The following is a 16326-nucleotide window of genomic DNA, read 5'->3' as shown; positions in this document are numbered from 1 at the left end:
GCGGCTACAATCTTATCCATCGGATTAAGTTCCAAGCGTGTCGCTCATGCGCGTGTTATTGATTTTTTAGTATTTCTTTCGCGCGTCTTCGCACCTTCTTCGTAGCATCTGCTACGAAAGATTCTTTTGAAATTCAACGTGTTTAACAAGCCGATTGGACCCAGTGAAACTAACACACACACACTCACCGACTCAGTAACTCGCTCGTTTTTATTTAAATTAAAATCACCGCCATCTTCTTCAACACACCATCGCTTCATCTTAATTTGACGGTTTCTAGAGAGATAATTTTTTCTTGAGAGAGAAAGGTGGTGCTATAGTTAAACGACGGACGGAGGAATAAAACTAATGGCCGGAGTTAATCAAAACGGCGTCGCCGAGTTTGTGGCGGTTCCGACACACGGTGGACAATTCGTTCAATACAACGTATTCGGTAACCTCTTTGAAGTTACGGCTAAGTACCGTCCTCCGATCATGCCTATTGGTCGTGGCGCTTACGGAATCGTTTGGTATTACTTCGAAATCTACTTTCTATTTTTGGATTCGGATCGTTTTTTTTTTATTTTTTTTTGTTTCTGATTTCTGAATTGGTTTTGTTTTTGATGAGTTGAATTTGATTGAGTGAGTGTTTGGTTTTAGTTAACGGATTTGAAAATTAAGAAATCTGAATTGTTTTGTTGATGTGAATTTTGAAGTTCGCTATTGAACACGGAGACGAATGAGTTGGTTGCTGTTAAGAAGATAGCGAATGCTTTTGATAATCACATGGATGCTAAGCGTACGCTGCGTGAGATTAAGCTTCTTAGGCATTTAGATCATGAAAATGTGAGTCATCTCTTTCTTATCAATGTTTATTTGAGTAGTTGATTTGGTATCGGATGTTCTGGACGGTACAAAATTTTAACTGGTTCCAATTTTTTCAAAGAGATTAATTTCTATGAATTCACCTTGTAAAAATTTTAAACCATGTTTTATAGTGACTTCATAGTTTATTATAGTGACTTTAATTTTCAATGATGTTAAGCATTGTTATAAATGGACATTTAATAGTCAATAAGTTGTAAACAAAATAGTCAATTAAAGTTAAATTCAAAAACATTTTTAAAAATCTAAAGTTGTTTGAGATATCATCATTATTTCATATATGACTCTCTTTTTTTGACATGATACATCACTCTCATTTTTGATAATGAAATACACGTTGACATTTCAAGTCTTTCATCGAGGAATACCACTATATCACGTAATGATCATGGAAAATTTGGTTCGTTTATCGTGTCGTACATGAAATGTGGAAAAATATGTGTGGTGTGTAGCAACACATTTGTTGAGATATAATGGAACCCAGCCATCTCTGTTGACAATGATATTGGTGGACCATGACCTCCTGAATTTGAAGAATACATGATTCAGATTTAGTTTTAATTTTTTTTCTAATAATAACATTTTTACTTGGCCAGTAGTGAAATTTGATCATTTACTACGGTTTTAAAGTATACACTGTAGTTTTCACCAAAATAAAAAAAAGTATAAACTGTAGTTTAAGCCTTAAGGTATCAAATAGCAAAGTCCCAATTGATAAATGAAAATATATTTGGTTATGGTTAATAGTAGTACTTAATATGTTTGTTTTTAAAACAGGTAATTGGTTTAAGAGATGTTATTCCTCCACCCTTGCGTAGAGAGTTTAATGATGTCTACATTACCACCGAACTCATGGATACTGATCTTCATCAAATCATTCGCTCCAATCAAAATCTGTCAGATGAACACTGCCAGGTCAGTGTTTAAAGTTTGTTGTTATTAATATCATCATGGCATTGACGTTTGTACACTGGAACTAATTGTTTTGCTGATGATTGGATGCTCTTGTTCTTGCAGTACTTTTTGTATCAGATTCTTCGTGGACTGAGGTATATACATTCTGCGAACATAATCCATAGAGATTTGAAACCAAGCAACCTGTTGTTGAATGCAAATTGCGACTTGAAGATTATTGATTTTGGTCTTGCACGACCAACTATGGAAAGTGACTTCATGACAGAATATGTAGTCACAAGATGGTATAGGGCTCCCGAATTGTTGTTGAACTCCTCAGATTATACATCTGCAATAGATGTTTGGTCTGTTGGTTGCATCTTTATGGAGCTTATGAATAAAAAGCCTCTTTTTCCCGGCAAAGACCACGTTCATCAGATGCGCTTATTGACAGAGGTTAGAAGACCGTGGAAATCAGAAAAACTAATCATTTTCTTTAAAAATTGCATTAATCTTAAAAGACACTTTTAATGATTTGGATGGAGCTAAACATTACATATTTGCATTAAATGTTTTCGCTTGTTGCTATTTGCTCATATAAGTTGATATTCATATAAATATTTCAAGCTATTCATTTTATGAATACAATCATAAGTAATTCTGGATATATGCTTACATTTGTTGTCTGTCCTCAGCTTCTTGGCACTCCAACTGACGCTGACATTGGGTTAGTGAAAAATGAAGATGCTAGAAGATATATCCGACAACTTCCTCAATATCCTCGTCAACCTTTAAACAGGGTTTTCCCCCATGTTCATCCCTTGGCCATTGATCTCGTCGATAAAATGTTGACAGTTGATCCCACCAGAAGAATTACAGGTAATCTTCTCATCCTGACATCACATTCATTTATGTCTCTAGAGCTAAATAAAGCAAACATCCAGGTTCATTTTAAACATTAATGATAACTGCATTAGCAATTTAGCATCAGAAGAAAGTTGGAGTAGATTTTATGCTAAATCTACACATTAAATAATTTTTTTTCTTTCAAATTTTTATTTTTATTTGTTTCAATATTTTGCAGTTGAAGAAGCACTAGCCCATCCATACCTTGAAAAACTGCATGATGTTGCTGACGAACCTGTTTGCACAGAGCCATTCTCATTTGAGTTTGAGCAACAACATTTGGATGAAGAGCAAATAAAGGAGATGATTTACAGGGAGGCATTAGCACTCAATCCTGAGTATGCTTAAAGCAGAAAAATAGAAGGAATATTAAGTTAATAATAAGGAAAAAGGAATTTGTTTTCGATTTTTTTCATTATATTCCCAGCAGTGCAAATTTGCAAGGAGGAAAGGATTAAGTTGAATGAGAATTCAATCTGTTGTCAGCTAAACCCTCTAGGTGAGTTCAATCTGTGTGACTAGTTAGGTGCATTTTTACCCTGCCTTAAGTTGTAAAGTGTCCTGTAATGATATTAATTAATAATCCCCATAATTTTTTTAACCCTGTTTTATTGGGTTAGTTGTATTTTTTTCTGGCCTGTTCTTGGTTGACTCAGGACTCTGCATGTAATTTGCTCAAGTTATTTGCATTGTTGTAACTTATTGCTACCATTATTTTTAGCTTTTTTCTGCTATATTATCCGAATAGTGGATTTGAATTCAGCGAGCAACACTTTCCTTTGATTTGTTGGTTTTCAAATTTAATACTGTGTTGGCATAAATTACGCAATGAAAAAAATCAGAAATTACGCAATGAAAAAAATCAGAATGAAATACATACAAACGACCTTCAATGGAATATATTACTTTTTAAAATACAATTCCAACAGTGAAAATAGAGAAGCTATAAATTTTTGCTTCCCGACGCAGTAGAATTCCACTTAAAAAACAAACATACTAAATATCAGTGAATCTTTTTACAATATATTAATTATATTCTTCAGTGAAATGTGACAATTCCTACTCGAAATTTCTAGAAATGTTATCTAATAATCATTTTTTAAAGTATTTGAATTGCATATATATCTCTTATTAAATTATCCAAGTCCAAGTACTTATCAGTTAGGAACTAAAAAAATCTATGATTACTATTTCAGAAATGAATTCTCTACTCTACCTTTCCGATTTGGTAATATAAAAATAAAAAAGGTAGAAGAAAGTAAAATGCAATCGACTGTGTCTTTTAAAATCTGATGAAAGAGCTATATCGAGTTAAATGGAACTTCATGTAGATTAATAGTATCACATCTTATACCTCGTGGGGAACTCAGGAAAAAAATTCATATAAAAAAAAGGTGAAACCAGTACAAAAAAATATCATTTACAATTTGAGATCAATCTGTTTAATATTATTTATAAGCATCTCCAGAGTAACGCATAACTGTGGCAGGTGGTTAATTCTACCCGCGCAGCACTATGCTCCGTAGAACGTCGTGTTCTAACTTCTAAAGCTGTTGAAGAATTGATTCATGCAAAAAAAAAAAAAGGTTAGTGATTAATGACATGTATGATCAAATCCCAGATTTGTCATGACGGACTGGTGGAATGCTGGATGTTGTGTTTGGTACAATCAAATGGTCCAATTGCTTGATTTTTCTTCACCTGCAAACCAACATGATGAAATAAAGAAATTAGTCATACTCACAGTAATACATCATCATAATAAAATAAGACATACAGACCCTGAATTCGGAAAAGTATCATTAATGATATGCAACATTCTGATTAAGATGTTCCAACTAGAAAAGATTATTTTATGAAACTATGTTAACGTGACATCAAAGACCCGGAATAGAAATTGGGGAGGTTGACAAACATTGCTGTAGGGCCGATAAAAAGAATGAAAAGACATTTGTAAAGGATGTCTAATCACAAAAATACGAATATCAAATGCCTAGTTCTAGTGCACATGTTATGATTATGAAGTTAAAGATTAAATCCAGAAAAATTATAAGCGCCAACAGATGAGATTGCAAAGTTTCCCATTTTAATGGAACAGTTTCTGTACCCTGCCCTATCCAATAGAACAATACATTCTGGTTCTGGGAACATCGGCAAGAAACCAAGTTAGTCTCCGTTTCCTTTCAAGATATTTGAAACTACAAAGACATGGTGAAAGTGAGTTGCATATTATGTTGGTATTTTTCCCTTTTCAAGTTGCGTATTATGTTTGTAGTGTACACGGTGGTATAGGACTATGGAGTAATCTTATATCCTCTGTATCCTATTTTGAAAAGAAAAAAAGGAAATTGCTCGGACAACCATTTTACGTTTCTAGATACTGAAGAATGGACCTACCGGTGACCAAGGGCTCGGTTCAGGCTGAGCCTTGTCAGGGGGAGAATTTTGAACAGCACCACTTTTCATCGTTAAAATCTCCTGCAGACCAAAAAATAATATGAATCAAACATTGCAAATAACTAATGGTCTATATAAAGTCCAGAGCCTTTAACCTAAAATAAAAATTTGATTCCACTGCCATATGCAATTCAAACAATGTGACTAAGTTAACATTCATTGTGAATATATTTGAATGTACGTAAGAATAAATATTAAAAAAGGATCAATGCTAAAGCCCAAATAATGGCAGTGTAAGAATCCAGAACAGAAAAACAAGAATTGCCATGAAATACTATGTCATACAAGTAAACTTATAAACCAGTTATTAAAAATATGAATGTTCAGTTAAGAAATCTGAGTCACCTCTCCTGCGGCTTCTATTGCAGCTAACCATTCCTCGGTAAATGGAGCAGCATTTGGTGGAGGCTTCACAGTCTTCACTGCAGGAATTTCCTGCCTGCTTCTCTTTGGAGATTTCTCGCTGCCACTCACAAAATTAAAATTAATCCCAATTTGCCAAAGTGTAGAAGAACAAAAGTTATATGACAAACTAAGATACTCACAGATGAATTATTTTGCTATTGTCCTCCGGTAAGTCAATGATGTCTTTTGTCTGACACGGCATGTTAGTATTAGGAAACTTTTCATTCTCAATGATGATATTAGTTTCAGCTACATCTGAAAAACTTCTACTGTTCACTGAACTAACTTCGCTGCCATGTGGGATTGTTGCATCAAAGGTTGGATTATCTGAAGCTAGCAACTTCGATTTTTCACTTAAAAAGCATTGATCCTCAGATTCGCAAGCAACTATACTTGTAAAGGGATCTTCACTCACTTCAATGGAAGAATCAAATTCAGCAGAAATAACATTATCATTGAGTTGAACTTCAACTAAAGGCAATATGTCTGAAGAACCGTCTTCCGCACCATCAATTTGCAAAAGCTCCATCCTTTCATCCACAAAATCATTTTCATCTTTGTTTTCAGGCATAATCTGAATATGACTATTGGAAGCATTGTTCTCCTTGGTATGGAACCTGCATCCTTCAAATGCACCAGAACTAACTTCGCTGCCATGTGGGATTGTTGCATCAAAGGTTGGATTATCTGAAGCTAGCAACTTCGATTTTTCACTTAAAAAGCATTGATCCTCAGATTCGCAAGCAACTATACTTGTAAAGGGATCTTCACTCACTTCAATGGAAGAATCAAATTCAGCAGAAATAACATTGTCATTGAGTTGAACTTCAACTAAAGGCAATATGTCTGAAGAACCTTCTTCTGCACCATCAATTTGCAAAAGCTCCATCCTTTCATCCACAAAATCATTTCCATCTTTGTTTTCAGGCATATCCTGAATATGACTATTGGAAGCATCATTCTCCTTGGTATGGAACCTGTATCCTTCAAATGCACCAGAACTAACTTCGCTGCCATGTGGGATTGTTGCATCAAAGGTTGGATTATCTGAAGCTAGCAACTTCGATTTTTCACTTAAACAGCACTGATCCTCAGATTCACAGGCAACTATACTTGTAAAGGGATCTTCACTCACTTCAATGGAAGAATCAAATTCAGCAGAAATAACATTATCATTGAGTTGAACTTCAACTAAAGGCAATATGTCTGAAGAACCTTCTTCCGCACCATCAATTTGCAAAAGCTCCATCCTTTCATCCACAAAATCATTTCCATCTTTGTTTTCAGGCATAATCTGAATATGACTATTGGAAGCATCGTTCTCCTTGGTATGGAACCTGCATCCTTCAAATGCACCAGAACTAACTTCGCTGCCATGTGGGATTGTTGCATCAAAGGTTGGATTATCGGAAGCTAGCAACTTCGATTTTTCACTTAAAAAGCATCCATCCTCAGATTCGCAAGCAACTATACTTGTAAAGGGATCTTCACTCACTTCAATGGAAGAATCAAATTCAGCAGAAATAACATTATCATTGAGTTGAACTTCAACTAAAGGCAATATGTCTGAAGAACCGTCTTCCGCACCATCAATTTGCAAAAGCTCCATCCTTTCATCCACAAAATCATTTTCATCTTTGTTTTCAGGCATAATCTGAATATGACTATTGGAAGCATTGTTCTCCTTGGTATGGAACCTGCATCCTTCAAATGCACCAGAACTAACTTCGCTGCCATGTGGGATTGTTGCATCAAAGGTTGGATTATCTGAAGCTAGCAACTTCGATTTTTCACTTAAAAAGCATTGATCCTCAGATTCGCAAGCAACTATACTTGTAAAGGGATCTTCACTCACTTCAATGGAAGAATCAAATTCAGCAGAAATAACATTATCATTGAGTTGAACTTCAACTAAAGGCAATATGTCGGAAGAACCTTCTTCCGCACCATCAATTTGCAAAAGCTCCATCCTTTCATCCACAAAATCATTTCCATCTTTGTTTTCAGGCATATCCTGAATATTACTATTGGAAGCATCGTTCTCCTTGGTATGGAACCTGCATCCTTCAAATGCACCATCAACTAAATTTTGTTCCTTGATTTCTGCAGATGAAGCAATATTTGTTGGCAGACAGTCACTGTCTACCTGCAGTATGTTATTAACAAACTGGGAATCTAGAGCAACAACAGCACTAAGCTTTTGAAACTCATGAAGATGAGAGTCTTCCTTTATAATATTAGTAACTGCAAGACAGTGTTTACTGCTGCAGTCGTATGCTATAGGGTTTTCAATAAAGGATTGGCCTTGTGAATCTTCCTCATGTGATTCCTCAATCTTTCTGTAAGTGTGATGATTAGAAGCATCATGCTCATTTTTGTCGAACCTGCATCCTTCAAATGCGCCCTTAACTAAATTTTGTTCCTTGATTTCTGCACATGAAACAATAATTGTTGGCAAACAGTCACTATCCAAGTGCAGTATGTTATCAACATTCTGGGAATCTTGAGCAACCACAGCACTAGGCTTTTGAAACTCAGGAAGATGAGAATCTTCATTTATATTATTACAATCTGACAATGCAAACTGGTCATTAGTAACTGCAAGACAGTGTTTACTGCTGCAGTCGTATGCTTCCGGATTTTCATTAAAGGATTGCGTTTGTGCATCTTCCTCGTGTGATTCTTCAATCTCTTTGTAAGTGTGATCAAACTCTTGGACTGATTGAGTCAGTGGAGTATGCTGTAAAAGGCAAGAGGAATTTTCAGCTCTACTGCAGTCAGAATTTTCGGTATTTGAAATTACATCTGCACAAACTTCAGCAAACTCACTCTGATGAAGCAAGTGGTCATGATTTGGCACTAGACTCTCATTTTTCCAAGGAATTTCATTAATTTCAGGATATGTAAGTATACTAGCTTGTTGCTCAAGGTTTCCAGAGACATCACACTGAACCTCGCAGTGTATTGAAGTATCCATAGAAAAATTGTCATCTCTAATCTGCGATTGAGGAGTGGTACTGCTGTTCTTAATTGGCATATTATCACAATCATCATTTACCGTTGGACATATTTCAGGTGTTAAGTGAAGATTTTTTACATTATTCTCAGGAAAAGGTCTTCTTTCCGGAGAAACATTAGTTACATTAGTGCAGCAAGAAGCTGCTGAAACAGTTCTACAATCTTCACTCAACCTATCCAATTCAAACTCCTGAGTTCTATCATGAATTTCTTTTGAGTCAATAACTTGGTCATACTCTTCATCCATTGGTCTTCTCGGGATGAAACATGATTGACTGTCTACTGGAAGCTGACAGTCTTTGATTTCAGTTATTTTTGATTCATTCTCAGAAGCACCATTGATTTCTAGTATAGACTTTTCAGGAGCACCTTTGGAAAATAAGGTTGTCACATGAACTGGCTGACAACTATTCATATCAGATTCATTTTCCTTTTCTGACCCAGTATCTCCTACAATACTAGGATGTGGCGCCTTGAGTTGTCCCCCCTGTAACTGCTGATTAACTGCCTCTAAATTACTTTGTGATGTCTCATTGCAATTGATTGAGAGACCCTCATTCAATAAATGCACTTGTCCATCTCCTCCACATCTACCAAATTCACCAGCACCACCATTTACCGATTCAGTATTCTTACATGGGGTTCCTTGTATAAATCTTACTGGGACAGTTTTGCTAAAATCATTAAGGCTAGAATTTGAAAGTGCAGTCTTGACACTATTGTATTCCTTAAACTCTCCAGAATGTCTACTGTCCTTAAAAGAAGTTCCATGCTCTTCCTGTAGTACCACACTTTCCTTGAAAGTCAGAATGTCACAAGTGGGCCCTTTGATTTGGTCATCTTCATCTTGTGCTATAGCATTATGCACAGTATTTGAAATATTACTTGAAGTGCTCTGCGTGATAAAACAGTGCATAGACTGTGGTTGCTGATATAAAGACTGATCCCCATTTGATAAAACATCATTGAATTTGTCATCAAGAGTGTGGTCAGCCTCTTTCTCCAACTGCTCATGTGTGCGACTCTTTGTAAACACTTCCTTTTCATGTGTAGGGAATACCATGCTAGAAACTTTCTCATTTTCATGTAGTTCTCTTTGCTCCTTAGATTTCAAGTTGACATGCTTGAGAATGTTTATAACCTCTGCTTGCTTACTTATTTTCTCGAACCCCAAAGAATAACATTCCACTTCTAAGCCAGCCATCTGCTTATTATCTATTTGCATGCTTGGTTCTGACTTTACATCTGAAATGCTTAACTCCTTAGTACAATTATTTGTGGCTTCTTCAACAATTTTGGACCTTGCCTCTTTAACAGCAATTGTTTCCAACTTCCTTGGTTTAGGAATGTTACTCGCAGAAGGTTTGCAAGGTATAGAGCTTTTCTGCAATTGGCCTTGAGAATTGGAAGCTTTTGCCTGCAAATAAGTAATAAGCATGGACATAAGATCAATATGTGAGTGTTATTTTATTGATGCATGCTCCAAAATATGAAATAAGGAACCAAACAGAGCAACCCATACCTGAGAGAAGTATCCAAGTGAGGGAGATGGCATCCTTAGGCCTGACGACTTTGTTGTTTGCAACAGTGTTTGTTGCTTTTTGTTACCGGTGTCAGGAACTCCTTGAGGGATACAACCTCCAGACACCTTATTTGCTCCACTTCCTGTTTGATGGAGTCTGGATGGTGGACATGTTTTTGAAACTGAATTGTCCTGTGCAGGTTAAAACCATTTCATGAGAATAATCAAATGCTTAGTAGTTAAAAAAAACAGGAATTGCAAAATTGATGGAGTAAATGATGAATACTTGAAAACTACAGCCTCTAAAAGGATAAAGTACCCACCAAATGTTTTCCATCCTGCTTGGTAAGAGTTCTAGTAACAGAATATTTATTAGCCAGATCAAACTTTGGGATGATTGGCACAGTTCTAGGAATTTTTGACTGGCCTTTTACTCCAGCAGACGTCTGAGCATTAGTGGCTGTTGACGAGAAACAAAATGACTAAACATGATCAGTACATTTTGATGATTGGCAATTCAAGAGAAACATGATCATAAACTTTGACGACTGGCAATAATAGTACTTGAATATTATAAGTGTCACAGTCAGGGTTGCAAAGTTTGGTTCAGTGGATAGAAAAAGAGAGAGATTTCACTCTTCCAAAGCGATAGATTCATTTTAAAGGAGAAAGGGGAAAGTGAGAATTTCGACAATGTTGATTAAAAAAGACAATAGTTGAGGTTAAGATCATATGCATGTATGTGAGTAACAAACTATAATTACTCACATTTTCCTTGCTTTAGAGGAATTAAATCCAGAAAAATGGATCAAATACAAACTGCAGAGCTTACCAAGATGTGCATTCTGATTTCTCTTTGCGGAACCTGAGCTCAATATTCCACTTCTCGTGGTTGTTGCATTTGCAGAAACATTGGATTTTGGTCCTGGTATCCTAGTGATTTTTGTCTCTTTACTCGGTGTTGTAACGGTGCCGGTTCTTTTTAGTTTTCAAAGTAGTTAAGGTAAACGCTTACATTATTCAACAGAAATACAAACAATTCAATTCCATCACAGACAATATAAGAGACTCCACTTAGGCACAATGAATTAACTACTATCTTATAAAAGCTCTTCAATTAAAATAAGCTTACAGTTCTTCACTCATGAAAAAGTCTTTATTAAGTTTATAAAAGGTTATGGAGAAATTAAATGAGAAAACTCCTAAACAAAGTAAAGACTAAAAGATGCAGAAGTTAATTTTATCTTATTCAATACAAGTTATTTTTTAAAAACTCATAGTAACAGAAGGATTCTTTCAATATTCTTTTTTCGTAAGACTCTTCTTAATCTTGACCAAAGTGGTTATCATTATGTATCTAAAGTCTATACAAGCAATGACAAGGATATGATGATGAAGGTGCCGGCCTTGGAAAAGCACTGCGCTTCGACCTATTTCCAACATCGTTGGCTGCAATCACTTTCCGCTTTGCCTAACAATCATAAGTAGAAAATAACACATGATAAAAATTAGGAAGAGTTTAACTACTATACACAGTTACATATGTACCAATAGTGTAAAGTGTATCTTAGACTAACCAAGGAAGCACGGGGTGGTGTTTGTTTGATCAATGCACCAGGCTTTGGAGATAAGCCAGAACCAGCACCAATCTTTTTATCTCTAATAGGAACACCTTCCGATGATTGCTTAAACAAATTTTCTTCGATTTCCTGCAACGCTGACGAAGTCAAAGCGGGTTCTTCTTCATCAATAACATCCAAATTCGACTTTGCATTTGGAGTAGCAGTGCCACTGATCATAGAAAGCTCCAACGGATTCAAAACACCTGAACATTAGGGTTTCAGTATTAATATTAATAAAATGGTAGTAATAATAATAACAGTAATGGAATTTTCACAATTTGTGGATTGAAAATGGAATTAGAGATGCCTTGTTCAGTGAAGAAAGCTCGATCCCATGCTAAACTCTTGCGCAAGTTGTAACCGCCTAATTTCTTCTTCCTTTTCATCTGTTGAGGCTCCACGTTAAGCTTCGGTGCTTCCGGTTTAATACAATTCGCGTTCTCTTTGTTCGCACTATCTTTGGGAGACGAAATCACATCTTCAGAATCAACACCATCACTTTCACTTCCCTCTGCACATTGCGAATTCAGATATTCAGAATTCAAAATCAGTATAAATTAATTATCAATTAGAAATGATAGAGAAATCTGAAGAAAATGTAAATGTAAAAACCCTAACTGATTTGACGAGGTCGAGATCTGAGGGAAACGAGAGGAGAACATGAGAAAAGGTTGGCGGAAGTGGAAGCGTCGGAGAGGAGAAGAGAATCGTCTTCCCCGGAGATTTCTAAGAGAGAGAGGTCGGAAATTGGATCCATGATCGATTTCTTTGGACTTTTCTTCTAGTCTGTAGTGTCACTGTGAAGTGGATTGGAATTTTGCATGGATTATTATTGCTGTGTTTGGTTCTCCAAACTCGTCGCAATTTCAAAACGATGGCAAGCGGGAATTGTCGTTGCCGTTATAGTGTGCCGAAGTAACAGATTTACGAAGAATCATCCAACGGTAGGGAACCAAACTCGTCGCAATTTCAAAACGATGGCAAGCGGGAATTGTCGTTGCCGTTATAGTGTGCCGAAGTAACAGATTTACGAAGAATCATCCAACGGGAGGGAAAGGAGAGAAATGTAATTGGGCTGCATCGACTAGTTGTTCATTAATACTCTCTGGGCTCTTCTTGATGGGCTTCTAATTGTCTTTCGCGTACACTAAATCCTTAAAGAAGATTCTACTTTGCCTATCCTACAAAACAATATCAAAATTTTTAGAAATATCGAAAGTTTCAATAAATATCAAACTTTTAAAATAATTTTTTTAGAGTTTTAAATATTTTAAACATTCAAACATTATAAATATTTAAAATATTTTTATTTTAAAAATTTGAAAGATCCGAAAATATCAATTTTAAAAATTTAGTTAAAAGTGAAAGATTCGAAATTTTTTTACATGCATTTTGAAAATTTCAAATTACATAATTTTTTTGAAAATTAACTTACTTTATATTTTGAAAGTTTGATAATCAATAAAAATTTCAAAAATTATAAAAAAAAAATGGTTGATAAATTTGACTATGTGGGAGTAAAAAATGAGAAGTAATTTTTTTCTTCATGTTTTTACATATAGTAAAAACGATAAAATGGTCTTTTAACGTATCTTGAGGGGTGGCAGGTATGTGGGGTGGCGGCAAGTAGAATCCTAAACATTAAAATAGAAAATGATATTGAAAGTTGCTCTTCTCCCCCTTTACCCCTCAATTTTCTAAATTTATTTTTTTATCGAATATTAGGATTGCTAATTTCTAATGGCATGAATCTGGTAATTTAAATTAACGTATTAAAGCATTTGATAGGTATTAATACATAAGTCATAACAACATTCTCACCAAACACTTCTTATTCAACCCTGAACCTCAAAAGGCTTATCCATTGACATCATCAACTATATTTTTCTTCATTGCAAAGGTAATGTAACTCTAAAATCCTCCTCATTGTCATTTTTGTTGTTAAATTTTTGAAGTATTGTATTGTACATGATTCTGGTAGTATATTTTTAAATAGGTTCTCCTATTTAGCTGAATCACGAAAATAGTCCTTCATTTTATTTGTCCCTAGTTTTAGTCCCCAAACATAATTTTAGTCTAAAACTTGATAAAGTGTCATTTTTTTTGCGCTTATTTAAGCCACATCATGCCTCAATATCTCGTGGTGCGACAATTGTACTTGAGATTTATGATCATAAATGGTGTGGTGTGACTTAAGAAAATGACATTTCATCAAGTTTTGGACCAAAATTATGTTTGAGAGACCAAAATTGGAGAAAATTAAAATGGGGGGCTATTTTCATGATTCAGCTAAAATAGGGAGATCAAAACTGCAATTAAGCCTTTTAAAAACTTATCACCACCAAATTCACACATCTTGTAGTGTGTTTTTCAAAAACTTCACAACTTATTCAACATTTTATCATATTTCAACAACAACAACGAATTGAAATAACAAAAATAAAAAATCACTACTGTTCGCTAACATAAATTACTTTAAACTACAACAACAATACAAACTAATTATATCTCACAACAAATTCATTTCAAATAGAAAACATTTTATATCTATAACAACTTATAAAACATAAACGCAATTTTAACAACAACAATCAATTGACATAACAACGTCAACATTCATATCTATCTACCTACCTATTGAAACAACAACAAAAACATAAACACTGGAATAAAAAATAAAAAATAAAAAAAAATTTACCCTTAGATGATTATGAGCCGATGAATTGAAAAGTGAAGTAAGAAATCAAATTGAATTGAATTTGAAAGAAATGGAGGTTTAGAGAATTTTTTATTTGAAAAATAGATTGAACGAAGAAAAGGACATTGTGCCTTCTATCTCACTATAAAACTAGATCCTACAATCCAATAAGAGGTATTTAGGTTTTTTGAGAGTTTGTTAGACTAGAACATAAGCGTTTTTCAATTATTTTTTAATGATCAATCAAAATTATTTTAACATATATCTTTGAAGTTAAGTAAAAATACTTAAAATTGAAAGAAAAAAAAAATAGTGATTTAGTTTTTAACTCTAGTCGAATAAGTTTACAAGTATTCCGAATTTTATAAATTCATTTAATAATGACATTTTAGTTAGAGACTTATTTATGTTAAATCATATTTTAAAGTCATATCATTTTACCTTTATCTCAGTGATAGTCTAACTTTGATTTGATTGCGTTTATTTTTTCCTCATCTTTATTATTTCATATAAAAATGTCACATATGAATTATCAATGTAAATTAGTTGAATTGTATTGTCCAATGATAATTTAATATTCTACCACATTACTCTATTTTTGTAGCTACGTTGTAAAATTTGTTGGAAGACATGATAAAATAAAAGGTTCACATTGGATGTCAATGCAAGACTTGATTTAAATTGACAATAGATCCATTTAACTCATTTTATATTTGCAATATCTTGCTCTTGTTGGTTTAAAGATTAATTTTGGTATAGTAAGTGTAATTTTTTTTTTATATTGTAAACTAATCATAAATAATCTTTTGAATGACTTTTAAAATAAATAAATATAATTAAAATCAAATAATTTTGATGATTCAATTATTACTATTGATTGAGAATGTAAAAAAATATTTACACTGACACTAAATTTAAGACTAATTTAAAACTAACAATAAATCTATTAGAGTTTGTTTTAGAATTTGGAGTGGAAGAGGGAATGACTTAGGAGGGGATGGAAAAGGAAGGTAGGGGAGGAGGGAAACCCTTTCCCTTGTTTGAAAGTAAGAAAAACTAATAGAAAAATCAATGGAGGTTTTATGTGGTATTTTTACTATTTTAACTTTTTTTCTTAAAATTAATATTTTACCTCCATTTTATTTATGATTTATCTTATAAATCAGAATTTTTTAAAATAAAAAAAGTATAAAATCTCAAAAACTTCATAAATTAAATAAAATTTAAATTTTCTGTTATAGAAATATATTATCTTTTATTTCAATATATATATATATATATAATAATTTTTTGGTATGATATTTATATCAATTTTAAAAATAAAAATAAAGATAGATTTTTCTCAAAAAAAAAAATTAACTGTACATTTTTTTTCATTTATTAATTAAACCAACAGTAAAAATTGAATAAAATCTCTAGAATAATTAAATATACACGTAAATAGTCCTCAAACTCACAATTTATTATTAATTTATTATGAAATGGTTTCTAAATTTGTGATTATAATGTATCATCTTGGGTTCTCTCTAACACCATATATTGTTTCCGACACAAATAAAACTAAAATAAGGCTCGATTGAGTTATTTGTCTTCTTCCAACAAATACTTTTCTACTATTTGGTACCGATCAAGTTCTATATCTTCCTTCAACAAATATTCTTCTACTATTGGATACCTCATAAAAAATAACGAGGTTTCTATCATAATGAGGTTTCATCATGCACTCCCACTTATACTTATTATCTCTAATTCATATGAAAATACAATTTTATCATTTTAATTATTTAAAATAAGTTTTGAAATTTATAGTTTTAAAAGTTTTAAATTTTCGAAACTAATATTTTCGAAAGTTTCAAAGTTTTGAAATAAAGATACATTTAGAAAGTTTTCAAATTTAGAAAGTTCCAAAAGTTTCTATATTTCGAAAGTTTGAATATTCT

General features: G+C 33.5%; 2 protein-coding genes across 2 annotated transcripts; one reads left to right on the top strand and one right to left on the bottom strand.

The window, feature by feature from the left end:
• Positions 1–245: 245 nt before the first annotated feature.
• On the top strand, positions 246–3398 carry MPK1 (mitogen-activated protein kinase). The gene is made up of 6 exons (NM_001279059.2): positions 246–509; positions 696–825; positions 1642–1779; positions 1882–2214; positions 2454–2637; positions 2843–3398. Exons 1-6 carry the CDS (start codon positions 349–351, stop codon positions 3010–3012), a joined length of 1116 nt encoding a protein of 371 aa, NP_001265988.2. The 5' UTR covers positions 246–348; the 3' UTR covers positions 3013–3398.
• Positions 3399–3970: 572 nt separating this feature from the next.
• On the bottom strand, positions 3971–12621 carry LOC101489857 (uncharacterized). The gene is made up of 11 exons (XM_012717316.3): positions 12307–12621; positions 11996–12199; positions 11644–11891; positions 11455–11537; positions 10899–11053; positions 10390–10526; positions 10067–10258; positions 5667–9961; positions 5467–5584; positions 5062–5142; positions 3971–4365 (listed from the first exon to the last, which is right to left on the bottom strand). Exons 1-11 carry the CDS (start codon positions 12443–12445, stop codon positions 4291–4293), a joined length of 5727 nt encoding a protein of 1908 aa, XP_012572770.1. The 5' UTR covers positions 12446–12621; the 3' UTR covers positions 3971–4290.
• Positions 12622–16326: the final 3705 nt, after the last annotated feature.

Source organism: Cicer arietinum, chromosome 6, assembly GCF_000331145.2.
Source record: "Cicer arietinum cultivar CDC Frontier isolate Library 1 chromosome 6, Cicar.CDCFrontier_v2.0, whole genome shotgun sequence".
NCBI classification, from domain to species: Eukaryota; Viridiplantae; Streptophyta; class Magnoliopsida; order Fabales; family Fabaceae; genus Cicer; species Cicer arietinum.
Note: the sequence above shows the minus strand (reverse complement) of the source record. Positions and strands in the feature narration are given on the sequence as shown.

What these genes read in the sequence shown, in the direction of transcription:
- LOC101489857 (XM_012717316.3), bottom strand. Translation starts at nt 12,445, where the DNA reads ATGGATCCAATTTCCGACCTCTCTCTCTTAGAAATCTCCGGGGAAGAC. An exon ending in AATAGCAAAATAATTCATCT is followed by an intron (nt 5,585 to 5,666) that starts GTGAGTATCTTA and finishes TGTGAGTGGCAG; the next exon opens with CGAGAAATCTCCAAAGAGAA. An exon ending in CAATAGAAGCCGCAGGAGAG is followed by an intron (nt 5,143 to 5,466) that starts GTGACTCAGATT and finishes TTTGGTCTGCAG; the next exon opens with GAGATTTTAACGATGAAAAG.
- MPK1 (NM_001279059.2), top strand. Translation starts at nt 349, where the DNA reads ATGGCCGGAGTTAATCAAAACGGCGTCGCCGAGTTTGTGGCGGTTCCG. An exon ending in GGCGCTTACGGAATCGTTTG is followed by an intron (nt 510 to 695) that starts GTATTACTTCGA and finishes TGAATTTTGAAG; the next exon opens with TTCGCTATTGAACACGGAGA. An exon ending in GGCATTTAGATCATGAAAAT is followed by an intron (nt 826 to 1,641) that starts GTGAGTCATCTC and finishes TTTTTAAAACAG; the next exon opens with GTAATTGGTTTAAGAGATGT.